Here is a 27,636-nt window from a genome sequence, read left to right on the forward strand (position 1 = left end):
CCTCTTTGATATCATTTTGGTTCACGGTGTTTCTCCTTAAATTTTGACTTCAGCGAGTGAAGTTCATGTGGGAGGTAGTGTGAAAGGGGTGATGGGATTTTACGCACCCAGGAAGATCTGGTTTAAAACAGGCAGTTTTGAGCTGCCAACCACTCCCCCCACCCCGGGATGAGTTGCAATTCCAGAAGCCGCTGCTCTGCTTCAAAATCCATGGAGATGAAAATTCGGCATTTTCTGAAATGGGTGGACAGTTCGCAATGCCGGGTTTATGACTGCACATCCAGTTGAAAGTCCACCCCTATGGGTAATAGCATTATACTGTCGTAGATGGGCCTTGTATTATTCCAGCCAGTTTAAAGTAATGATTGAGGGACGGAATGGCTTCCAGCTGCGCCTGTGAATAGTCATGTTACTTCACTCTTGGGAAACAGCTGATTAACTGGTCGCCCTTTCTCCTTTTACCGCACAGCTTCAGCTCCAAAGATAAAACCACTGAAGAGTGATGTGGTGGTGAACGAGGGGAAGAAGCTCGTATTGAGATGTGAAGCCATTTCAGGCTATCCACAGCCCACCTTCAAATGGTATAAGGATGGCAAAGAGCTGATCGTTAATAAAAAATCCAAAGAAATCAGGATTAAGAAAAGGAAAAGGTATGTCCAATTCGGAATTTGGTATCTTTCTGGAATTATAGCTGGCTCAGCAGTAATTTCATCAGACGTATCCCTTGATAAAAGGGGCAGTGTCTTCATCTTATTTGTTATTTGACCAATCTTTCCTTATTTGACTATAAATATGCCCTGTGGTATTTTCCATCTCATGGGTACAGTAAGTAGAGTGCTTATGATCCTGGATTAGTAACCTGGAGGTTGTAAATGCCAGGTTGCCCCATAATGCCAGGTTGCATAATTGAGTTAAATAATTGTGGTAATTTGTGGGCTAGCACCTTGAAGGCCACAGGTTTGAAGTGAAAATCCAACTCCTCACTAATATCCTTTGCTGATGAAACCCTGTTCAACGCATCCAGTCCCACTCTCGATAGCTGGTGACCCCTGCTGGTGTTGTCCACATCTCAAGAACAAATAAGATGTCACTTGTGTGGCACTGTCGCAGCAAAAATGTCGTGTTACTCAACTCTCAGAATCACAGAATTTTAACGGCGCAGAAGGAGGCCTTTCGGCCCATCGTGTCTGCACTGGCTCTTCAAGTGAGGATTATGACCTAGTGCCATTGCCCTGCCTTTACCCCGTACCCTTGCACATTGTTTCTATTCAAATAATCACCTAATGCCCTCTTGAATGCCTCGATTGAACCTGCCTCCACCAAACTTCCAGACAGTGCATTCCAGACCCAAACCACTCGTGTGAAAACAGTTTTTTCTCACCTCATATTTGCTTCTTTTGCAAATCACTTTAAATCTGTGCCCTCTCGTTCTTGATCCTTTTACGAGCGGGAATAGCTCCCTTTCTACTCTGTCCAGCCCCCTCATGATTTTGAACATCTCTATCAAATCTCCTCTCAGCCGCCTTCTCTCCAGCAGAACAGTCCCAACCTCTCCAATCTATCTTCATAGCTGAAGTTTCTCATCCCTGGAACCAGGGATTCTTGTAAACTTCTTCTGCACTCTCTCCAATGTGTTCACATCCTTCCTACAATGTGGTGCCCAGAACTGTATACAATACTCCAGCTGAGGTCTAACGAATGTTTTATACAAATTCAGTTTAACCTCCTTGCTCTTGTTCTCTATGCCCCTATTAATAAAGCCCAGGATACTATATGATTTATTAATTGCTCTCTCCACCTGTCCTGCCATCTTCAATGACCCATGCACGTATACACCCAAGTCTTCCTCTTCCTGCATTATCTATGTCCTCTTGAAGTTCCACACCATCCTCCTTGCAGTTCACATCCGCAAACTCTAACCAAATCTTGGAGGACACTGGCCCTTTAAAAGAGATAGCCTGTTTGACACTTCCAGATGTCTTTTTGTTTGCTGGTAGCTTGTGCTACTGGGAAATTATGGCATTACATAGGCTTAAATTATTGTTTCTTTCACAATTTGGGGGCTGAATGTGTCTCTTGCAACTTTGGGTGGTAACTTTTAAGAATAGCATGCTCTTCTAAATGAGTAGCAGTTCTGAAACATAATTTTACCTGCTTCACCTCCAAGTGGCTCCTGTTTGGTAGAATTTAGGAGCCTGAATGCTTTCCCATTATCTCAGGCCACTGTCTTGCTCCCTCACTCTCTCTCTCGTGCTCACTCTCTCAGTCTCTACATATAGGGTATATATACTCTCTCGCCACTCTCTCTCGCCAGTCTCTCTCTCTCGCCACTCTCTCTCTCTCGCCACTCTCTCATGCCACTCTCTCTCTCTCGCCACTCTCTCTCTCTCGCCACTCTCTCTCTCGTCACTCTCTCTCTCTCTACTCTCTCTCTCTCACCACTCTCTCTATCTCTCTCTCGCCACTCTTTCTCTCTCTCTCCACTCTCTCTCTCTCCATTCTCTCCCTCTCCACTCTCTCTCTCTCTCACTCTCTCCACTCTCTCTCACTCTTTCCTCTCTCTTTCTTTCTCTCTCTCTGAGTTCAAGAAAGAGATAAGTGGTGATTTAAAATTGAACCTCATTGTGCTCCAAGCTTCACTTCATGTAGTTACTGGGGCTAGATTCATAAATGCAGCTTTTCTGAATGTTCCCTGAAGTATTCCCTTCTGTCTAACCACTATAAATGGCTTGCTTTATGCTCTATAAATCCCTCTAAACTATCCTGCAGTATAAAGCAGAGCTTTAGAAACACATTGTTTATTGTGCTGTTTAGCCAAAAGGTGGACTGCCCAGTGTTTCTTTCTTTGAATTATTGTTGATGGCGATATTAACTTAAGCCCGAAGGTAAACCGAGGCTTTGGTGTCAATTTTACATTTGTTGGATTTTACCTCAAAATTGGGCGAGCTGTAAAGAAGCGGCCGATTTGATTCTGCCAGATTCCTACTGGGTAAGTTAGGTTCACTTTACCTTCCTCATCTCTGGATCCCATTTCAATCTGCCTCATTTATTTTCCTTTGAGGGCTCCACCTTTACCACTTAGCCTTCAAAAGTGGGCAAGCTGGGGCGTTAGTGAGTGGCAGTTGGCTGAGTCATGGATAGGTTGGAGTTTGAGTCAAGTGGAGACTGACTCCCAGGTGGCAATGGTCTGGATGAGTGTTTTAGAAGTGATGAGTCAAGGATGGATGTAGACAATGTTTCGGTGTGGAAGTAGGCAGTCAACCTCCACCAACTCTCCACCCCAGCAAATTGATTTCAAACCCTCATTTACAAAGCCCTCCAATCTCTCATACCCCACAACAACTGCATTAGGGGTAACTAAAAGCTTCGTCAGAAAGGTAGACTTTGCGAATGGTCTTAAAAAGAGATAGAGAGGCAGGGAGGTCCAGGGAGGGAACTCCAGAACTTAGGGCCTAGATGGCTGAAGGCACACCTACCAATGGTGCAGCCATGAGAGAGTGGGGGATGCACAGAAACCAAAATTGGAGGAATGTCGGACTTGGAAGGGATGAGACCAGAAAAGAATTTAAACGTGAGGAAGAGAATTTCAAAATGGAGGTATTGGTGACTGGGAGCTGAGGTCTGAAAGTACAAGGTGATGGGTTAGGATATGGACAGCTGAATTTTGGATGAACTCAAGCTAGGACTGCGGTGGAATAGTCAAGTATGGAGGTAACAGCTGGACGAGGATTTCAACAGCAGGAAAGTTAAGGCATGGGCAGAGATGGGGATGTCAACGAACAAAAGAAAATGAATGAAGAATCCATTTTGAAGTTGAGCTGTGAAACTATCAACAAAGGGACTAAAGCTTCATTGTTTGTTATCTGACCTCCAAGATTAAGTTTCTGTTTTAAGCTCGCAAAGGGCCAACTAATATGTGTTCATAAAAGAGAACTTTCTGTAATAATGCAGTGTTGCAGTTCCATTATCTTTTCTATTTGAAGATGGTGCATGATAAAACTAAAGGACTATTGATTTGCAATGCAGGACTGGCAGTACCAATCGCTGTTTTGTTCCCTTACATTGTACTACAGGAACATTAACTGCCTTATAAAAAGTCATTAATATTAACATGCATTTTTAAAAAAAATCTGCCTTGTTATTGATTTTGGAATGTGCTTTTTTGAACAGCGAATGCTGATGTCATCTTTGTTGGAGCAATGGGGGGAGGGGTAGCTATGAGACATTTCTCAGTTTAACAGGTTGAGAGGCTAAATGAATCTGTAGAGAATGGTAGAGACTTCGGTTACAAGGATAGATTGCCTAAGCTGGGGCTCTTGTCTTTAGCTAAAAGCAGGTTGAGAGGAGATTTGATAGATAAGGGGATAAGGAGAAACTGTTGCCATTGGTGAAAGGGTTGAGAATCAGAGGACATCAATTTAAGGCGATTGGCAAAAGAACCAAAGGCAACATGAGGAAAAATGTTTTTATGCAACAAATAGTTGGAGCTGGAATGCGTTGCCTGAGAGTGTGGTGGAGACTGATTAATTTGTGGCTTTCAAAAAGGAATTAGATAATTATCTAAAGAGGGAGAAGTATGCAGGGCTACTGTGAAAGGATAGGAGATTGGGATTAGCTGAGTAGCTCATTGAGAGCCAACATGGGCACGATGAGCCGAATGGCCTCCTTCTGTACTGTAACCATTCTATGATTCTATGGCTAAAGTCAATTAATAAATCTGAGTTCAATTATCCTTTTAAATTGTTCCAATTTCCAGCCCTGAAGTCTTCTGGTTTAATGTGCCTCTCATAATCACTCAAATAGCTTTTCTCCATGAGTGATGGAACAGTAACTGTCAGTAGGATATTTGACCAAGGGAGCATCGCAGAGAAGACCCATTTTATTCTGTCGACAAGCACACATATGTCATTAGATATTCTGGTGACTTGGAATGATAACACAGACTGGTGTTTCCCTCCTTCAGCCCACAGACACTGAAGTGAATTGTAGCACCCCTTTCACCTTTGGCTGAGATTAGCTAACACAGCAAACACATTAGGGATAAAACTTGGTGCCTGTGGTTTGAACTTAGTCAAACAGTGAACAAAGTAAAAATAATTTTAAAAATTGTACTTATGGTTGATTTCAAGAGGGTATTTTTTATTCTCTTAAAAAAATAAGAGACTTGTATTTGTATAATGTTTCTCATGACCTCAGGACTTGCCAAAGTGACTTACAGCCAATGTAAAGTGAAGTGTAGTCACTGCTGAAATGTCGGAAATATGGCAGCCAAGTTGTGCACAGCAAGTTCCTTCAAGGTGCTTATGTCCCGATAGTCTGTTTTAATGGTCTATGTTTCAAGTTTGAGGACAGCAGCCTTCTTTAGTGTGCATTTGTGAGAGGCCTTTATTGAACTGATCTTATGACGTCTTCCCCCAGCCCAGAACCAGAGTACCTCATAGCAGAGTCACATGACTATGGCAAGCCAGTTAGGCAGTACAGCATTGCATTTCCAAAACCCAGACAATCTACAATGCGGGATAAGCATTGACCGGCTGATCTGTGAGAACTCTTCTACTCTTCTTTGAATCATACCATGACATCTTTTATGGGAGGACACACTCAACCTTAGTTTAATATCTCACCTGAAAGATGGTACCTCTGGCAGTGCAGCACTACCTCAGTGCTGTGCTGGAATATTAAAACTGGATTATGTGCTCAAGTCTCTGGAGTGGAAAGTAAGAGAATGTCACTTCTGAATCAACATGCCGTGGGTTTGAGTGCCATGCGTGTTTGGATCATTTAAATATGATACAACACCTAACATTTATGATGGGGACTGTGCTCTATTGGACTCCAAGTAAGCTGCAATATTGCAGGTCTTGCGCTCTTTTGGACACTCAGTGGAGAAGGTATTGTTAAAGGAAAGTACTTTCCTCTTTTATCTTTGCCAGTTAAACATTTGTCTCTGATTACAGATTTGCAGTCTTGTTCTGCACCACCTAAGGAGAGTGGCTGTCTTAGCTGAGATATACACTCCAATTCCCACACAGTTGACTCAGTGTGACAGTAATTTGTTGCTGCTTTAAGTTTCCCTTCTCTCCAAAAAGGCACGCACAATCATTATGTTTTTGGGTGATAGTATAAAGCGGGCAATATCCATTCAGCTGCCCATTATTCCCACGGATGGGAAAATTGGGAGAGCCTTCGAATGGTTGACTAGCTTGATAGTTTCACAGTCAGGCACACACCATCTTTATAAGTATCCATCCTGTTGAGTTTGTTGAACGGTTTGGGTGGACCTGATGTGGATTAGGGTGGGAGTACCATGATGAGAGACACTGTATACAGCGGCCCATTGATGCTGTGTTTTGAAGGATGATGTGCTCACTGTCAGATAGGCAACCGACTGTAACATGGCCACGGATCACATTGAAATATGGAACTCAAAGGCTTCCAACACCTGGTGGTGAACAGCATGTGCAGAGCCCTTGCAAGAAGCCTTGGAAACAAATTTCGCTCCGAGCTTAGTGTAAAACATTAAGCGGCAAAGATATAATGTCAGTGAGATCCTGCCCCCTCCCCTTTCCAGTCCCCAAAAGTTTCGAGAACGTATTTTCCTAGACTCATCCATTTTGTTGACTGAAAGTACCCAACACACATGAATTTATAAATGATTCACAAAAAGAATTTTATTAATATTTCATGTTGCATGCTGCCCTTAATGTCTCGCTCAGTGGGGTTAAAGAACTGTCTTTCTCCATCCTTGAGGTGGTGCACAGTATGCTCTGCTGCTGATCAGTGGGATGTGGTTTTGCTTCTGCAATTAGCTTGTATTTATATTGTAATTTTTCATGCACACGGGGTGCACACAATATGTGCATGTTCACGCGTTCTTCCTCTCTGCTGAGTTGTTGATGGAGGAGGAGAAGATGGCGTCAGTATTATGCGGTTATGCTTCCCCTTCCCCACATACTCTCACCCCGCACCCCCCACCTGCCCCCACCCCCCCCCAACCCCCCTCCCCCACCAAGAGGGATAAGCAAATTATGAGAGCAGGATAAGCTTGAAGCAGACTAGCATGCTTGAATCTAGACAGACTAATTAGACTGCCTCAAGCGTTCTTTTTAAAAACATTAGTGACCGGAATTTTCTGCTCCTGTTGGTGGTGGGTGTCATGGTGGGCAGGGTGGTTGTTAGGGGGGTGGGGAGTGGGGGGGGAGGGGGAACAATTCGGCGGGAGGGGCAGAAATTGGTTTCACGCCGGCGTGAAATCACAGCAGCATCATCCGATGATGTCCGCCATGGCAGATCGTGAATCCCGCTGGAGGCCGGCATGAACACAATATGCATCCCACTGATGCCCAACCGGAATTGTTACCACCCCCCCCCCCCAACGCCCGATTTGCCATTATGCAGGCGGGCAAACACATCGCAACAGAGCACATCTGGGCAAGTGGCGATGTGCAAAAGTTGGGACTTACCATTAGGCCCCAGCTCAGATTGTGGAGGCCCAAGGAGAAGAAGATGCTGGAGCCCTCCACCTACCGGACCCCGGAGGATCACGTCCGTGGCGTGGTGGGTTGACGTGGCTCTGCCGTGAAGAGGCTGTTGGAAGGTGGGAGGTCTCCACGTAGCAGCTTCGACTTTGCTGAGGCTTTGGAACTTCGTGGACTTCCCCGTGGGCTAGTACCTTCTTCCATGGTCTCCGTTCATGCTTTGGACCTGCTTCGGAATGTCGTGGACTTCGCCACGGGCTGGTGCAGCCGATCGGTGAAGTTAGGGGGATGGGGGTTGGTGGAGAGGAAGGTCCAGGCGTGAGTGGGAGGGGAAGGTGTACCGGTGGGGGTGGGGGTTTGAGGTTGGCAGGGGGAAGGGAGAAGGCGTCGGAGATTGAGGCTGGGGGGGGTGTGGTCACTGAAGTTGTGGCGTGGTGGGGGGGGGAGGGTGGTGTGCGGATGGGGGTTTGAGGCTGTTGGTGGTGGGGGGGGTGGGGGGGAGAGGCCCAAGGTGTTCCGTGGGAGGTGGGAGTATGGGGGCAGAAGGGCATAACAGGGGAGACTGTTGCAAGTGGAGAGGTACGTGTAAGGGGGGGAGGAAGATGTAAAGGAGGGTGTATGGAGGGGGAAGGAGTCTCAGGGAGGAGAGTGTATGGAGGGGGAAGGAGTCTGGGGGAGGAAGGTGTATGGAGGGGGAAGGAGTCTGAGGGAGGAGGGTGTATGGAGGGGGAAGGAGTCTGGGGAGGAGGGTGTATGGAGGGGGAAGGAGTCTGGGGGAGGAGGGTGTATGGAGGGGGAAGGAGTCTGGGGGAGGAGGGTGTATGGAGGGGGAAGGACACTGGGGAGGAGGGTGTATGGAGGGGGAAGGAGTCTGGGGGAGGAGGGTGTATGGAGGGGGAAGGAGTCTGGGGGAGGAGGGTGTATGGAGGGGGAAGGAGACTGGGGAGGAGGGTGTATGGAGGGGGAAGGAGTCTGGGGGGAGGGTGCATGGAGGGGGAAGGAGTCTGGGGGAGGAGGGTGCATGGAGGGGGAAGGAGTCTGGGGGAGGAGGGTGTATGGAGAGGGAACGGTGTCTGGGCAGCGGAGGAAGTTTGGAGGGGGAAGGAGTAAGAGTGGAGGAGAGAGCAAGGGTGGAGGAAGGAGTAATTTGGGGTGGCAGAATGTCCAGGTGAACGCACAAGGGAGGCATCTGTGGACTGAATGACTGCCTCCTGCGGAGCAAACTCCGGGTGGAGGTGGGGGTTGGAATGGTGAGGGTGAAGGGGGGGGGCAGAAGGAGCAGGTAGGGTGGGAGGGTGAGGGTGCATTGGTACCGATAGAAGGGGCAGTGAGGGTAGTTGGTGGGGACACAGAGGCAAATATGGACCCTAAGGATGGGAAAGAGGAGGTCGGGGAGGTCAATGTAGATGGAGTTGGGATTTTCAGGAAGGCAGGGAATGTGCACGTTCACCTGGACATCCTGGAATGACAAGGGACCGGGCTCTGGGGTAATGGCGGAGAGGTGGAAGGTGATGCCAGGGAGCTGGATTGTGATGGGGGAAAGGACATGAGTGACTTGGGGAGGGGAAAGGATGGGGGAGCTGATGAAATATTTAATGACTACTATGCTGTGCAGATCAAAAGTGAGCGGAGCCACATGTTGGCAATCAGTGGGTGGGCGTAGATGCAGGTCAGCTCGGACGGACAACTGAAAGAGAAGCCCAGCAGACAGCAATGAAAATACTCGAGACAGTGAGATGAGCGTGATGGATGAAGGCTCCACCTGGTTTGTGGGGGTGGGAGTGCTTGCACGAGGCTACGAAAGGCCCTGCCCCAAACACACTTCTCCCTCCAAATTCACTCATGGTCCAGCTTCTTGCAGCTAAATTGCTAGCGGGGGAGGGATTCAGCGGGAGAGTTCACAAAGCCTGTCAAAGACAACATTACACATTATCCGGAGAAAGTGAATATATTTTCACATTATAAAGTGACAAAATGTGTTCACCTGTGCAACCACTTGTGCTCAGAATTTGTTAACTTTCTAGGCCCACCACTTCTTCTAGGTGCTGCCCTGACATCTGCAGCAGGGGTGGAGATAGCCTGAGCAATGGCTGGTCCTGTTGCCTCTGATGACTTTGGTGTGCATCCTCTGGAGAGCCTTGGGGGCTCTGGCTTGCTTTGGCTGTCCTACTGTGGGCTAGTTGCTTCCTCTGCAGTGACAGAGGAGGAGGTTGAGGGGCTCACAGGCAAAGGGAACTCAGAGGGAGCTGACAGCCTCTGAGATTCCTGAGTGGGTGACCCAGGGGTGTCCAGCTGCTGCTTCTCCTCCCTTTGGGTGCCCGAGAGCTGCAGCTTGACTTCCTGAGGGGAAGGAACACCTGGAGGGACATCGAGGTGCCTTGTTGCCCTCCCGCATTGCTGCTGCAGGAACTCACCCATGGCTATTGCGATGGAGTGCAGGTCTGCGCACATCTATGCATTCTCCTGGACCAGGAACTCAATGACGTCCACCGTCCTTCCCATGGAGACCTCCATGCATGCACAAGTGGGCAGCACTTCATCAGAGAGCAAGCGGACACGCTCCTCCAACTCGCATGCCACTCTGTTGAGGGTTTCCAACAGCTCTACGTGATGTTCCTCAGCCTTCTGCGGACTCTCCACAATAAATTGGAAGGCTGAATCTCGTCAACTGACTCAGACCGCAGAGATGTCCCTTCCCTCGCAGTCCTCCATGCACCAAAGAGCTCGGCTGAACCTGCCTCCCTAGCTGTGGACACATGTCCGTGCGGTGATCACCAGATTGTGAACCTGAGCCTCCTCTAGATCTAGGTCCCACCGAGGTGTGTGTCTCTGTGCTGGTGGATCCAGGCTGCATATTTCCAGCTCTTCAATGGAGGGGGTGTCCTCTTCGCTGGAAGTGAAGATCTGGATGAAGCTGAGGTACTGGTTAACTGAGGGCATTGGTCGCTTGGCAGAGCTCTCTGTGAACCAAAGTCGAGATACTTAGTGCTCGGTAGCAGAGTCAAAAGCAGGAGAGAGAGCACACACAGTTGTGTTGAGAGAGGGATGATCTGGTGTAGGATCCTCACGTAGGTGTTTGCAATCGACCTCACTGTCACCACAGGCACGGTCCACGTCTTCACCAGTCAGCACGATGGCACACTCCTCAAAGTGAGTGAGGCGCCTAATGTTGGCCACTCCACCCCCGGTCTGGGGCCTCTCCCTCATGTTGTGGGTCAGCTTCTCCTGCATGGAAACAGATGGAGAGAGTGTGAACAGGACACATGCCACTGTATGGAATATTTGTGTGGTGAGTGGAGCCATGGACAGGATGAGGACGTGAGCTCCAGAGGATATGAGCCTGATGGAGACGTGAGGGTGTGCGTGAGAGTTAGTGGTGTTGTCCCTTGGGGTGTGAGAGCCTTGTGGATGTGTGACAGGTTTGGAAGTGCGTGTTGAGAGTGATGAAGTGGTTGACTTACCCTGGTGGAACGGACGAGAGCATTCATCCTCTTCCTGCACTGGACCGCTGAGCTCCTCTGTGCTCCAGTGGCGCTGGCTCCCAGATCGATGACTCTGGTGGATATCCTGCAGGCAGTGCGGGGGTAGAGGGGTTTGTGGTAGCCTTCCTTCCACTGCATCCAGCAGGCGCCCCAGAGAGGCCTCACTAAATTTGAGGGCAACTGTAACCTTTGCTTTTGAGGCCATCTGTCACCTGGAGCAGTCCTGGTCCGTAGACATGAACTAGGCCGCGCTCTGGTGAACTTTTAAATATGGCGCCCGGAGTGAGGAAGCGCTGAGGTCACGTTGTGGCGGGCAAATCCGAGCCTGCCCGCCAGCGAGATCCAGCGTGTTTCCCATTATTAATGAGGCAGGTCGCGCCAGGAAGGGAACGATATCGCGTGAAAATCCACCATTGCGGCCGGCGGGTAAAGCGTTGTTTTTCGCTCGCCTGCTACCGCACTTATTGCAAATCTGGGAGAATCCTGCTCAGCAATTTCACTTTGCCAGTTTTAGAGGGAGTACAAAAATGAAGGGTGTCAGCGCTGGAGAATTTCCTTATCTTTGTCACAAAATGTCATCATCAAACAACTATTACTCAGTTAAATGTGGAATTAACTTTTCTGTATAATCCAACAAGATTTTTAAACCCAAGCTCTGAAGAGTATCCTTAGTTAGCCAATGTGTTATGTCTGATTGGTCAGAGTCTTTCTTGGTGTGTGAGGTGTGTCTTTGCGAGGCACCTTTTATCAAGGATGTCTGGGTTACAAGATTCAGTTATCAGTGAAAACTCTAGCATCTCTACGCAGAAATAATCCTGCAACACTAAAATATACCTGAAATTAAACTGAAACAGATTTCCAGCATGGAGAGCTTAATTTTCTACATTATTTTTTAAGTAATTTTCTATTATCGAAGAGGCCTGCAGTAGTTTAGCATTCCTGTATTGGTGAATATTTTGGCTCTGCAGCATTTATCATTTTTATCATTGTTTAATCTGCAGACCAAAATTTTCCCATAACTACTTCAAAAATGTCTATTCCCTTCCTTACTGAAGTGACATCCATTCACCTCTCCGCTGCAGTGACACCCATTCACCTCTCCGCTGAAGTGACACCCACTCACTTCTCCGCTGTAGTGACACCCATTCACTTCTCCGCTGCAATGACACCCATTCACCTCTCCGCTGCAGTGACACCCATTCACCTGTCCGCTGTAGTGACACCCATTCACTTCTCCACTGCAGTGACACCCATTCACTTCTCCGCTGCAGTGACACCCATTCACCTCTCCACTGCAATGACACCTATTCACCTCTCCACTGCAGTGACACCCATTCACTTCTCCACTGCAGTGACACCCATTCACTTCTCCACTGCAGTGACACCCATTCACTTCCCCACTGTAGTGACACCCATTCACCTGTCCGCTGTAGTGACACCCATTCACTTCTCCACTGTAGTGACGTCCATTAACCTCTCCGCTATAGTGACGTCCATTCACCTCTCCGCTGCAGTGACACCCATTCACCTGTCCACTGCAGTGACACCCATTCACTTCTCCACTGTAGTGACGTCCATTCACCTCTCCGCTGCAGTGACACCCATTCACCTCTCCACTGCAGTGACACCCATTCACTTCTCCGCTGCAGTGACACCCATTCACTTCTCCACTGTAGTGACGTCCATTCACCTCTCCGCTGCAGTGACGTCCATTCACCTCTCCGCTGCAGTGACACCCATTCACCTCTCCGCTGCAGTGACACCCATTCACCTCTCCGCTGCAGTGACACCCATTCACCTCTCCGCTGCAGTGACACCCATTCACCTCTCCACTGCAGTGACACCCATTCACTTCTCCGCTGCAGTGACGTCCATTCACCTCTCCGCTGCAATGACACCCATTCACCTCTCCACTGCAGTGACACCCATTCACTTCTCCACTGCAGTGACACCCATTCACTTCTCAGCTGTAGTGACACCCATTCACTTCTCCACTGCAGTGACACCCATTCACTTCTCCACTGTAGTGACACCCATTCACCTGTCCGCTGTAGTGACACCCATTCACTTCTCCACTGTAGTGACGTCCATTAACCTCTCCGCTATAGTGACGTCCATTCACCTCTCCGCTGCAGTGACACCCATTCACCTGTCCACTGCAGTGACACCCATTCACTTCTCCACTGTAGTGATGTCCATTCACCTCTCCGCTGCAGTGACACCCATTCACCTCTCTGCTGCAATGACACCCATTCACCTCTCCACTGCAGTGACACCCATTCACCTCTCCGCTGAAGTGACACCCACTCACTTCTCCGCTGTAGTGACACCCATTCACTTCTCCGCTGCAATGACACCCATTCACCTCTCCGCTGCAGTGACACCCATTCACCTGTCCGCTGTAGTGACACCCATTCACTTCTCCACTGCAGTGACACCCATTCACTTCTCCGCTGCAGTGACACCCATTCACTTCTCCGCTGCAGTGACACCCATTCACCTCTCCACTGCAGTGACACCCATTCACTTCTCCGCTGCAGTGACACCCATTCACTTCTCCACTGTAGTGACGTCCATTCACCTCTCCGCTGCAGTGACGTCCATTCACCTCTCCGCTGCAGTGACGTCCATTCACCTCTCCGCTGCAGTGACACCTATTCACCTCTCTGCTGCAGTGACACCCATTCACCTCTCCATTGCAGTGACGCCCATTCAACTCTCCACTGCAGTGACACCCATTCACTTCTCCACTGTAGTGACACCCATTCACCTGTCCGCTGTAGTGACACCCATTCACTTCTCCACTGTAGTGACGTCCATTAACCTCTCCGCTATAGTGACGTCCATTCACCTCTCCGCTGCAGTGACACCCATTCACCTGTCCACTGCAGTGACACCCATTCACTTCTCCACTGTAGTGATGTCCATTCACCTCTCCGCTGCAGTGACACCCATTCACCTCTCTGCTGCAATGACACCCATTCACCTCTCCACTGCAGTGACACCCATTCACTTCTCCACTGCAGTGACACCCATTCACTTCTCCACTGTAGTGACACCCATTCACCTCTCCGCTGCAGTGACACCCATTCACCTCTCCACTGTAGTGACACCCATTCACCTCTCCACTGCAGTGACACCCATTCACTTCTCCACTGCAGTGACACCCATTCACCTCTCCACTGCAGTGACACCCATTCACCTCTCCACTGCAGTGACACCCATTCACTTCTCTGCTGTAGTGACGTCCATTCACCTCTCCGCTGCAATGACACCCATTCACTTCTCCACTATGGTGACACCCATTCACCTCCGCTATAATGACGTCCATTCACCTCTCCACTGCAGTGACACCCATTCACCTCTCCATTGTAGTGACACCCATTCACCTCTCCACTGCAGTGACACCCATTCACCTCTCCGCTGCAGTGAAACCCATTCACCTCTCTGCTGGGGTGACACCCACTCACCTCTCCGCTGCAGTGACACCCATTCACCTCTCCACTGTAGTGTCACCCATTCACTTCTCCGCTACAGTGACACCCATTCACCTCTCTGCTGCAGTGACACCCATTCACCTGTCCGCTGAAGTGACACCCATTCACTTCTCCGCTGTAGTGACACCCATTCACTTCTCCGCTGCAATGACACCCTTTCACCTCTCCGCTGCAGTGACACCCATTCACCTGTCCGCTGTAGTGACACCCATTCACTTCTCCGCTGTAGTGACACCCATTCACTTCTCCACTGCAATGACACCCATTCACTTCTCCACTATAGTGACACCCATTCACCTCCGCTATAATGACGTCCATTCACCTCTCCATTGTAGTGACACCCATTCACCTCTCCACTGCAGTGACACCCATTCACCTCTCCGCTGCAGTGACACCTATTCACCTCTCTGCTGGGGAGACACCCACTCACCTCTCCGCTGCAGTGACACCCATTCACCTCTCCACTGTAGTGTCACCCATTCACTTCTCCGCTGCAGTGACACCCATTCACCTCTCTGCTGCAGTGACACCCATTCACCTGTCCGCTGAAGTGACACCCATTCACTTCTCCACTGTAGTGACGTCCATTAACCTCTCCGCTATAGTGACGTCCATTCACCTCTCCGCTGCAGTGACACCCATTCACCTGTCCACTGCAGTGACACCCATTCACTTCTCCACTGTAGTGACGTCCATTCACCTCTCCGCTGCAGTGACACCCATTCACCTCTCCACTGCAGTGACACCCATTCACTTCTCCGCTGCAGTGACACCCATTCACTTCTCCACTGTAGTGACGTCCATTCACCTCTCCGCTGCAGTGACGTCCATTCACCTCTCCGCTGCAGTGACACCCATTCACCTCTCCGCTGCAGTGACACCCATTCACCTCTCCGCTGCAGTGACACCCATTCACCTCTCCACTGCAGTGACACCCATTCACTTCTCCACTGCAGTGACGTCCATTCACCTCTCCGCTGCAATGACACCCATTCACCTCTCCACTGCAGTGACACCCATTCACTTCTCCACTGCAGTGACACCCATTCACTTCTCAGCTGTAGTGACACCCATTCACTTCTCCACTGCAGTGACACCCATTCACTTCTCCACTGTAGTGACACCCATTCACCTGTCCGCTGTAGTGACACCCATTCACTTCTCCACTGTAGTGACGTCCATTAACCTCTCCGCTATAGTGACGTCCATTCACCTCTCCGCTGCAGTGACACCCATTCACCTGTCCACTGCAGTGACACCCATTCACTTCTCCACTGCAGTGACACCCATTCACTTCTCCACTGTAGTGATGTCCATTCACCTCTCCGCTGCAGTGACACCCATTCACCTCTCTGCTGCAATGACACCCATTCACCTCTCCACTGCAGTGACACCCATTCACCTCTCCGCTGAAGTGACACCCACTCACTTCTCCGCTGTAGTGACACCCATTCACTTCTCCGCTGCAATGACACCCATTCACCTCTCCGCTGCAGTGACACCCATTCACCTGTCCGCTGTAGTGACACCCATTCACTTCTCCACTGCAGTGACACCCATTCACTTCTCCGCTGCAGTGACACCCATTCACTTCTCCGCTGCAGTGACACCCATTCACCTCTCCACTGCAGTGACACCCATTCACTTCTCCGCTGCAGTGACACCCATTCACTTCTCCACTGTAGTGACGTCCATTCACCTCTCCGCTGCAGTGACGTCCATTCACCTCTCCGCTGCAGTGACGTCCATTCACCTCTCCGCTGCAGTGACACCTATTCACCTCTCTGCTGCAGTGACACCCATTCACCTCTCCATTGCAGTGACGCCCATTCAACTCTCCACTGCAGTGACACCCATTCACTTCTCCACTGTAGTGACACCCATTCACCTGTCCGCTGTAGTGACACCCATTCACTTCTCCACTGTAGTGACGTCCATTAACCTCTCCGCTATAGTGACGTCCATTCACCTCTCCGCTGCAGTGACACCCATTCACCTGTCCACTGCAGTGACACCCATTCACTTCTCCACTGTAGTGATGTCCATTCACCTCTCCGCTGCAGTGACACCCATTCACCTCTCTGCTGCAATGACACCCATTCACCTCTCCACTGCAGTGACACCCATTCACTTCTCCACTGCAGTGACACCCATTCACTTCTCCACTGTAGTGACACCCATTCACCTCTCCGCTGCAGTGACACCCATTCACCTCTCCACTGTAGTGACACCCATTCACCTCTCCACTGCAGTGACACCCATTCACTTCTCCACTGCAGTGACACCCATTCACCTCTCCACTGCAGTGACACCCATTCACCTCTCCACTGCAGTGACACCCATTCACTTCTCTGCTGTAGTGACGTCCATTCACCTCTCCACTGCAATGACACCCATTCACTTCTCCACTATGGTGACACCCATTCACCTCCGCTATAATGACGTCCATTCACCTCTCCACTGCAGTGACACCCATTCACCTCTCCATTGTAGTGACACCCATTCACCTCTCCACTGCAGTGACACCCATTCACCTCTCCGCTGCAGTGACACCCATTCACCTCTCTGCTGGGGTGACACCCACTCACCTCTCTGCTGCAGTGACACCCATTCACCTCTCCACTGTAGTGTCACCCATTCACTTCTCCGCTGCAGTGACACCCATTCACCTCTCTGCTGCAGTGACACCCATTCACCTGTCCGCTGAAGTGACACCCATTCACTTCTCCGCTGTAGTGACACCCATTCACTTCTCCGCTGCAATGACACCCTTTCACCTCTCCGCTGCAGTGACACCCATTCACCTGTCCGCTGTAGTGACACCCATTCACTTCTCCGCTGTAGTGACACCCATTCACTTCTCCACTGCAATGACACCCATTCACTTCTCCACTATAGTGACACCCATTCACCTCCGCTATAATGACGTCCATTCACCTCTCCATTGTAGTGACACCCATTCACCTCTCCACTGCAGTGACACCCATTCACCTCTCCGCTGCAGTGACACCCATTCACCTCTCTGCTGGGGTGACACCCACTCACCTCTCCGCTGCAGTGACACCCATTCACCTCTCCACTGTAGTGTCACCCATTCACTTCTCCGCTGCAGTGACACCCATTCACCTCTCTGCTGCAGTGACACCCATTCACCTGTCCGCTGAAGTGACACCCATTCACTTCTCCGCTGTAGTGACACCCATTCACTTCTCCACTGCAGTGACACCCATTCACTTCTCCACTGTAGTGACACCCATTCACCTCTCCGCTGCAGTGACACCCATTCACCTCTCCGCTGTAGTGACACCCATTCACCTCTCCACTGTAGTGACACCCATTCACCTCTCCGCTGCAGTGACACCTATTCACCTCTCTGCTGCAGTGACACCCATTCACCTCTCCATTGCAGTGACACCCATTCAACTCTCCACTGCAGTGACACCCATTCACCTCTCCACTGCAGTTACACCCATTCACCTGTCCGCTGTAGTGATGTCCGTCCAGGTCTTCAGGTGTGTGTTAGCTTTATTTTCCTCCTGTTGTCTGTCCCAAAGTGAAATTGGCTTTTGCCTGCTTTTACAGGAAGGAGTCGGAACTTCTGATAAGGAAAGTGAAGCCATCACATGCCGGAGAATATACATGTGAAGCTGTCAATCAGCAGGGTGAAGATCGGTCTATAAGCAACATAGCTGTAACACCAGGTAAGAACGTTTGCATTATTTCATGTCATTGGAAGCGTGTTTGTGCAAATCACAATCAACAGGTTTGGAATTATTACTTTTGACATTTGCATTCACTCTGTTTACCCCATGTTGGCTCAACACACCAAATACCCTGTGATAGGGAAAAGTCAATGGGGGGGGTTAACATTTTACAATTGACTGTGTAAGGAACAAAGAGTAGAAAAATTTAGAAACGTGTCCTGTGATATCAGTCGGCCCAGTGCCTAAAGCCGCTGAGAGGCTTTATTCAATAGTAATGGCTTATATAATGCAACCTCTTATACTAAATGTGAATTATTAGCAATTCTGTATAGAACAATGAAAGAACGTCAAACAAATCCAATTTTTATGCATAACTATATAATATATATGAGACTTAAAAGCCAAGTTACTTGTTGTTTTGCCTAGTGATGGAAATCTTTTAGTGTTGTATTTTGCAATGCATTGCAAATTGCAGTGATGGACTTTTTTGTCTCACTAATCTGATGTGTCACCTAAAGGTATGGGGCTAAGGGCTACTAAACTGAATTTTCTAGGTTATCAATCATCAAGCAATGATCCAATAAGGAATAGAGTCCTGTCAATGCACATATGCCCAAATATAGTACAATATGTTAAAAATCTTGGTTGTGAGGGGACCAAGACAGCACACTGTATATTTTTTAAAAAACATATGTAGATATCCTCATGGCTATTTATAAAATTTTTAAAACTGGACAAAGATCTTTAAAGATGGCTGAAGCTATGTCTGTCTGTGACCATCGAACGAAAGGAGCTCCCATGGCAGTATTGAAGAAACTTGCACCTCATTACCTCTGAAGAGACACTAACGACCCCCAATGGGCTGCAAAGACCAAATTTAAAGAGAACTATAAAAAGGCCATCTGCATTTCATAACCCAGACTGGCCTACTGGAGTCTACTTGTCTGCTAGGACAAGGGACCCCCAAACTTCCTTTCAAGTCTTAATGGTCAAGACATTTTACCATCTCGAGAACTCAGACAAGGGACACACATCCCTTGCTAAAGACAACATGGAGAGGTGGGAGTCATGTGATGTGGATCTCTAGCTTGTGGAACCAGTTATATTCCGTACTGCAAAATCTCAGTCTGCCCTTTTACCAACTAACTAGCAATATCACAGAAAAGAGGCCTGGCCCCATCTACTCTGTTTCTACTGGAACTTCTGTATCATTGCCTACAAGGCTGATTCATCTCTGCATGCCTGTCTCATCATATGAAGCCAGCTCCACTTGAAAATTGATTTATACAGCATCAATCTTCAACCTGCAGACCTCCATGAAGGAATAAGTCATTGGAATTTGATCCTGGACTCTAGACCCACATGAAACAATATTTATTTTCTCTATTGTCTCGCACTGTAAATCTTTCTTTTCTTTTACTTTTTCTCTCTTCGTTTACTGTAAGTATGCTAGAGGGGCAATGCTGTGACCACCCCCTCCCCCACCCACACACTCAAGTACGCGCAAATTAACTAACCCTTTAAGTTCATCCTATCTCGAGTTTGCTGTGGGGTTATTAATAGAAATTGGATCACACCAAAACTGAGGTGTTGAGAAAAACGCCACCGCTTATAAAGGTGTAAGCAAATTGAAGCACCTGTTTATGGACGGGTGGTGAGAAGAGAAATTAGTGCTGTTTAAATTAAAGCCCCCCCTGCCTGTAACAAGGGTGAAGTTGGTTTCGAGGGATGGTTCAAAATGGGCAGTAATGAATTGACAGCCCATTTTACACCCCACCTGATTTTCATCTCATTCTGTGGAAGCAAAAATTGGCCAATTCACTATTGTCAATTCTGCTCTACCACAAAAGACTAATTTCTCCCTCCTTATGTCTGCACAACGTTTCCTGTGAACTGTTTTCATTATAAATTACTGTGTCCATTTTTATAATGGAAATTAGGTATGTCCATTTGTCACACTATGATGACACCTTCCCCCTTAGTGCAAGCTCTGCAGCACCACTAATGGCAGGAGGGTGTAATTACACTGTGACAAGTTCGCATGGGAAACTTCCATTATAAATGTGGACATAGCAACTTAGAATGCATTTTCAAAAATAAGAACGTACTTTAAAATGGGCATCAAATTATCTCTGCGCTCCCTGGTCCAATTTCCCCTTGCCTTTTAATTGCACTGTGGTTAGAAGGTTCACTGGACTCATTTCTGGGATGAAGGGGTTGTCTTATGAAGAAAGGTTGAACAGGTTGGGTCTATACCTGTTGGCGTTTAGAAGACTGAGGCATCATCTTATTGAAACATAAGATCCTGAAAGGCTGCTGGAAATCTGAAATGAAAACAAAAAATGCTGGAAAAGCTCAGCAGCTCGGGAAGCATTTGCGGAGAGAGAAACAGGGTTAACATTTCGAGTCCGTATGACTCCTCTTCAGAGGTAAAGAGAAGTAGAAATGTGATGGATTTGATGCTATTTAAGAGGGGTGGAGCAAGATAAAAGATCAAGGATAGGTGGGAGCTAAGGATAAAATTAAAAGGACTTGGTAGGATGGATACCCAGAGGATGTTGCCTTTTTTGGGGGAGACTAAAACTGGGGACATGGTTTAAAAATAAGAGGTCTTCCTTATATGACAGAGATGAGGAGAGACCTTTTCTCCCAAAGGGTCATTGGTGTATGGAATTCGCTTCCCCAGAAACTAGTGGCGGCTGGGTCTTTTAAATTTATTCAAGGTTGAGTTAGATAGATTTTTGTTAGGCAAAGGGGTCAAGGGTTATGGGGGGCAGACAGGGAAGTGGAGCTGAGACCACAACCAGATCAGCCATGATCTTGTTGAATGGTGGAGCAGGCTCAAAGGGCCAAATGGCCTACTGCTGCTCTTGTGTTCTTATCTTCCTACTGCACCTGAAGACTATACCTGGTGGTGACCCCCTTGATGGAAAGCCGTGGGAGATCAACTAGTAAAGGCTAAAAGCCTCTGTACAGGTGAGTCAGCTGCCAACAAACTTCCTTTATTTGTTTGTTTAAAATTGTGGTCCTATTTTTGCCAAGGGAAATAGTCTTAGTATTAATGCTGTTATGCTATATTGCACAAGATCACTTCTCTCTTGATGCTTGCTCTTGTCTCCACCCCACCAGCGGAAAAAATTCAACATTATTGCATGAAAGTGGGCAAGTTCTTACAACTTCAGTGCAAAAAAAGGGGACTAGAGACACTGCACGATACAACAAATCACCCTTAAGGCAAATTTTATTCTATGTTGATTCTACATTGCTTTCCTAAGATCTCATTACCACAGGGTGTCATTATCATTGGGGTTTGATGGCCATTGTCTCTTTCACAAAAGTCAGAAAAACTGGGTAGAATATAACTACTGGGACAGATTCTAAACCAAACTGTGAGCACTGATTGGAAAGACTTCCATTGGTGAAGACCGTTTAACTTTGCTCTCGCAGTTTATGACATCAGCTGAGCCGTTCCTGGAAGGATCATCTGCTGTTGACTCCCTAAATTCTTTATCCTCTATGTAAACATCTTTGCTCTTTGAATTGCACCTTCAGGTGACTAAAAGTGCACAGTTTCAAATGCAAAGCCGCAGGCAGGTTTCCGGCCTTTTTTCAACTCTCACGTTTTCCATTGAATATATGGAATGGGGCGTGCCATGCTTTGAGAGAATCAGTAGGGCTTTTAACATAATTTCAAGAACTTGAAGTGAAGCTTTGCCAGAAACAAATGTTTTCTCTGAATCCAAGCGGTCTGCTGAGAATCATATATTTGGTGCTCACATTTTGAAATCTATTTTTTAATACTCAGATTAAATAACATTTATTGAGGCTGACAGCAGGTTTTATGTTTGGCCTGTGTTAGCAAGTCTGAAAGAGGATCCGAATTAAGCGTTTCTAGTTTCACAGCACTAAGTATACGGTTGGACAAGGCTGTTATATCTGTGCTTTTGGCATATTGAAGTCCTTAGATAAATCCATTGATGCTTGTTAAAGATGCATGTCCTGGAATAGTTCAAACATGAACGGTGTTAGCTGGAAAACAAGGCAGGCTGGCACTGGGAGTCATAGTGAGCATCTCTCTCCCTTTTTGAGTTGAGTTGCATTACTTGGATAGTTTTTCAATCCCAATTGAAAATGCTATTTTTACATTTAAAAGTGTGGGAGTAGAAGCGACATCAGTGACCATAGCATGAAAATGACTAACACCGTGAAAGACTTGTTGGAATCCATTCTGCTGCAAAATATAACTAGATGCAACACAGTTGAGAATGCATTTTTGTGTATCTTGGATGGCATGTGTCCAGGCTATTTTGAACATGTGCGAGGTCATTCATGCATGAAATACAGTGCTTTGTGTGCATTATCTTAATGGCTAAATCTGAAAAGTTTAATTGAGGGGAAAAGACTTGCCCAATTTAAAGCATTAACTCCCTTTTAAAAAGTATACAGCAATCTGGAAGCTCGCTGTGCTCACACATGGGGTGTCATTTGCACAGATTCTTCCTTTTTTTCTGCTTGAGCTTTCTGTTTTTTTGGCAAGAAGTTCCCTGCCTGAAATTTGAGGAACAGAAAGATCTCTGCAGTAACTGGAAACCTCTTTGCGTTATCAGCTAAAGCACAGAAGCTGTGTCGAAGCATGTCTAAGCAACTGAGTGAGAGGAAATCACTTTCTTCCTCTCTTCCAGAAATCTGTGACCCGAACTTACATAGCCTGACAATCATCAGGCTAATAACACTACATCTTTTTTTTAAAATCCATGAGCCATATTCCAAAAAGGGCCTTATTTCATTCTTGCTGGCCTATCTGGTTCATTTGAGTTGGTAAAGTGACCAGAGTTACTTGGAGTCTTTTATGGGAAGAAGAGTTTAACCTTCTGTTGAACCCTGCTTCTTTTGGCCAATCCCCCAACTGTGCTGAGCCAGCCGGGCCAATCGGTAATGCTGCTACAGTCAGCAATGGGACAATCAACAGGCTTCCCAATTACTACACGAGGGCTGTTGATGGAAGTGCACACACGTCGGCACCTGGTGAGCCCGCCCAACGCTCACTACCCAAGCTCTCAGAAACACAATGCCCGCTTGGGCGAGGACACTTGGTGCCAATGCACCTGTACTCCTCCACGGACACGACCGAATATTGGCAAGAAATAAAGGAAAAGGTGCAAGTTGATGCAGATCTGGATCTTCATGGAGATAAAGCAGAGGGCATACCATCATGAGGAGACTGAGGATTAGCCCTTGGAATATTTAGGGGCTCATGTTCCCCCCCCCCTATTTGAATGTCAGAGATCTGATCATCACCCCCCAGCCCCTTGCCCAAACCCCCTCAGAGTGTAGACTTAATATTTATTTACAGTCAGTGCCAGTCCCGCTAGGAAGTGTTCCTCAGTATGTGGCTCAGATGCACTCAAGGTAAATGCAGTGTCCTTTTCAGCAAAAAAAAACCAGGGAACTAGGAAATGGATTTCGAACAAGACTCTCTCCTATTGTGCCACATTTATTTGTTCTGAAATGCCTTGCTGCACTTCTTTAATAAAGTCATTTTCTCTAATATTTTCATTTTCCTGTTCAGTTGCCATGTCTTGCTGATTAACATCCATAATGCACTCCATTAATAATGTGCAGTAGAGCTCATTAGAAAGCTGCTCCTTAAAATGCTGGTATCTGTAGAGTTGCTGAAATATATTGTGAACCGCACCCCTGATGTATAAATTCCATAGATGAATACCTGTACATCAGCTCCTTGTCAAACTGCTTATGGTTAAGATATTTTCTAAACTGGTGCACTGATGTGGCCTTAAATGTTCAGTTTAAAGCTGCAAATTTGTTTGATATTAGAATAGCCTTTATTAAGCTGCAGTAACATGCCCTATACTAATAATTTATCCTAAAGCTAAAATGTGATTCTTTTCCCTTAGCTGAAGGGGACATAGTTCCTTCATCCAGCTGAGAAGGTGAGCGACTCTGTGTACCATTACATACTTGGGGTCACAAATAGTGAAGCCAACGTGGAGTTGGTTTCCAATGTGGTCTTTTGATCAATGACACCATTTTGTAAATAGTTCAGATAGTATTTTAGAATCAGACAACAGTGAAAGAGGCCATTTGGCCCATCACATCTATGCTGGACCCTTGAAAGATCAATCCAACCTTTCTTGCCATACTCCTTGCCCACAGCACTGCAACTGTATTCTACTAAGTACACATCTAATTCCTCTTCAAAAGCTCTGACACTCTACCCACCAGATGGTACCTGTTGAAACTTCAAAAAGGATATCATCTCACACATAGAGTAGACTCCAGTTGATTTATGGGAAGCAAAAGCACCAGCATCATTTAAAAAACAATTGGATGCTGCAATGGTGAGATTTTACAATCTGAACTAAATGGAATTGGATGGGGGATTCCTCATCTTGTAATCTGCAATTACTTTGTAATTGTGCTAATGACCACCCATGCCGTCCATGTGGGAACTGGTCTGGTCGTGTGATGTCATGTGAGCGGTGGGGTTAAGGGTTCTGGCCTGTTCTCTGATAGGACCTTGGCCATGGCACTGTGCATTGGTGACTTACATTTTGGACCAGCCTGCAGACTACCTCGAGGACTCTCGTAGACGACCAGTGATTCGGGGGCCACAATTTGAGAACCACTGCTTTATTAGTTTCTCCCATGTGCATTTTGGTCCCAGGTTAATGCCTGGTTGCAACCTGCTGCTACACTTGGAAATCTTGGAATTTTGGAAACAAAGCTGAGCATTTGATTTCTCTACTCCTTGAGGTACATCTTCAGTCCGTGCAGGATTAAGGAAGAAATAGAAGAAGTCTTATCAATTTGTTGGCAGGCTTTTATCTCTCGGAGTTAAGTACAGCTGTCATCAGAGTCCCAATAATAATTCCGTGACACCTCTGCCCAGCTTGGTGGCAGTGCACACTGCCTGCTGCTCTATCAGTTGTAGTATTGACACACAATCCTATGGTTTACTGACTGCATTTGGTGTTACATTTATAGAAATGCCATGAGCAAATGCCCTACTTCCATGAGTTGGACAAGGCTAGTGCACTACAGTTCAGGACCCTAGTAGCCACGTAGCATGCTGCAAGTGGAACGGATTTACTGGTTCATTAAAAGGCACCGTGTACCTGCTTGGCCCCATGAAATGAACGTGTGTCTTTTTATTTTGTTATAGACCAGCAGTGAGGTAGAAATATGGGCCAGGGTTGTGTGGCCCCCGCTGTGGTGTGTACCCCCCCTCCCCGGTAGATGTGGCGAGCCATTTAAATCTCCACTCAGTTCGGCGGGACCGTAATATCCCGCTGTGTGGGAGGGGCTGTAAGTTCCTGGCCATGGAGTAATAGATGGGCAACAGTGAAGTGTAGCAGCAGGTTGCAACCAGGCATTAACCTGGGACCAAAATGCACATGGGAGAAACTAATAAAGCAGTGGTTCTCAATTGTGGCCCACGAATCACTGGTCGTCTACGAGAGTCCTCGAGGTAGTCTGCAGGCTGGTCCAAAATGTAAGTCACCAATGCACAATGCCATGGCCCAGGTCCAATGAGAGAAGAGGCCAGAATCCTTAACCCCACCGCTCACATGACATCACACGACCAGACCAGTTCCCACATGTACGGCATGAGTGGTCATTAACGCGATCGACAACAATGTGGTTTTAAAAGCAGCATTTATGTTACTGTGGATTTTGTTTGATTAATATAGATGTAAAACAGTCGCTAGTTTCTCAGAAGATTATCGTAATGATATTATAACACATATTACAATGTTTCAAATAAATGTGTTCCCTTGCAACATTAATGTTCATGATCTGAAAATGGCTATGCTTTTGTTTCTGGCGTGCTAGTTAATAAAAAAAAATAAGTGCACATAAATTTATTACACTTCATTGTGAAAGGGAGCAAAATATTCGTATGTTTGGATTTTACAGTCTCTCCCATGGGTGGAATAGAAGGTGGGGGAGGCTTGCAAAATCCACGGGTAGGCTGTCAGCCACCTAACTGCCCATCCCCAACTAATTCCTGGCAGTTTAAAAGCCTCATTCCTGTCTATTTTACCCAAGCCAGGGGAAAGCCCATTCCAAACAACTAGCTCAACAGTTTTAGGTGCACGGGCAGGAGTTGGGAAAGGGGTTGGTACCCCCCTTACAGGTCTGTAATGTCCCTGGGTGGTACTCCCATTTCCCCAAGATTATACTTTACTCCACTTTACCTTCTCCGTCCAGCCTCTCAAACCCGGCCCCACCACTGCCCCCTCACTGTTGGGAACTGCCAGCCTGGCCTGGAATGTACCCTGGACTTACCTTCAATCCGGGCTCCTCTTCATCAGGGGGCACGTGGGTCCCAGCAATGGCCACCACTCCCATTTGGATAATGGAACTACAGAGCTACTGGCCCTCCAGGTGGCAGACAGCTCTCTAAGAATCACAAGAATTGTTACAGCACAGACGGAGGCTGTTAAACCCATCGTATCTGCGCCGGCTCTCTGAATGAGTGATTCACTTAGTGCCATTCTCTCCCGCCTTCTCTCTGTAAATCCTGTAGTCTCTTTCTTTTCAGATAAGAGTCTACTTCCCTTTTGAATGCTTCGATTGAACCTGCCTCCATAACCCGCTCGAGCAGTGCATTCCAGACCTTAATCCCTCACTGTGCGAACAAGATTTTCCTCATATAAGGTGGGACTTCCTCCCCAGACAAGAGCGGAAGTCTCGTATTTAAGCAATTAACACTGCTGCCAGTGTTAATCTGATGAGGGGCAGTCGTCAGCATGGTGAGCAGGCTCTGCACCCTGACTTGTCAGGTGGGCACCACTGTGCCCGTAAAATCCAGTCCTTAGCTTCCCTTCAATTCTGATGAGTTTTTTTTGTGACAAGCTAAAGTGGGTGAGGTAGGATTAGTAGGTGGCCCACAGGGTCTTTTGCTCCACCTAAATGGGCCATGGATGGAAATTTTGAGAACTACTGTAATAAAGAAATCCTCCCTCCCTTCAACATCGGTTAATTTGTTTACTGTATGGTACTCTCACTTAATAGCTGCTGGCACGTCAAGTGAAGTGGATTAAACGAGTTAGAAGGCCATTAAAAACAAAATTCAAATTGATTCAGAGCTTGCATTCTGAATCACTTTAAATACCGATGACCTAAACCTGAGACAGAAGTTCAAGCTGGGGAGGAAGAATGACTTGCATTTGATAGTGTGCCTTATCACATCTCTGTGATGCATTTCAAACTTGGAGTAAATTCAGGTACTTTGAAGAACAGACCATAAGACGTAGGAGCAGAAGTAGGTTATTCGGCCCATCGAGTCTGCTCCACCATTCAATGAGGTCATGGCTGATCTGATAATCCTCAACTCCACTTTCCTGCCGTTTCCCCATAACCCTTGATTCCCTTACTGATTAAAAATCTGCCTATCTCAACCTTGAATATACTTAACGACCCAGCCTCTACAGTCCTCTGTGGTAAAGAA

General features: G+C 47.4%; 1 protein-coding gene across 3 annotated transcripts in view; it reads left to right on the forward strand.

The window, feature by feature from the left end:
• Positions 1–27,636, forward strand: part of nrg1 (neuregulin 1) — a 197,012-nt gene that overhangs the window by 32,783 nt on the left and 136,593 nt on the right. For all 3 annotated transcript variants that reach the window (XM_041195597.1, XM_041195587.1, XM_041195604.1), the window contains exons 2-3: positions 470–650; positions 18,040–18,158. In XM_041195597.1, the coding sequence (XP_041051531.1) occupies positions 470–650; positions 18,040–18,158 (300 nt within the window). The remainder of the gene's footprint in view (positions 1–469; positions 651–18,039; positions 18,159–27,636) is intronic.

Source organism: Carcharodon carcharias, chromosome 1 (assembly GCF_017639515.1).
Source record: "Carcharodon carcharias isolate sCarCar2 chromosome 1, sCarCar2.pri, whole genome shotgun sequence".
Classification (NCBI taxonomy): Eukaryota; Metazoa; Chordata; class Chondrichthyes; order Lamniformes; family Lamnidae; genus Carcharodon; species Carcharodon carcharias.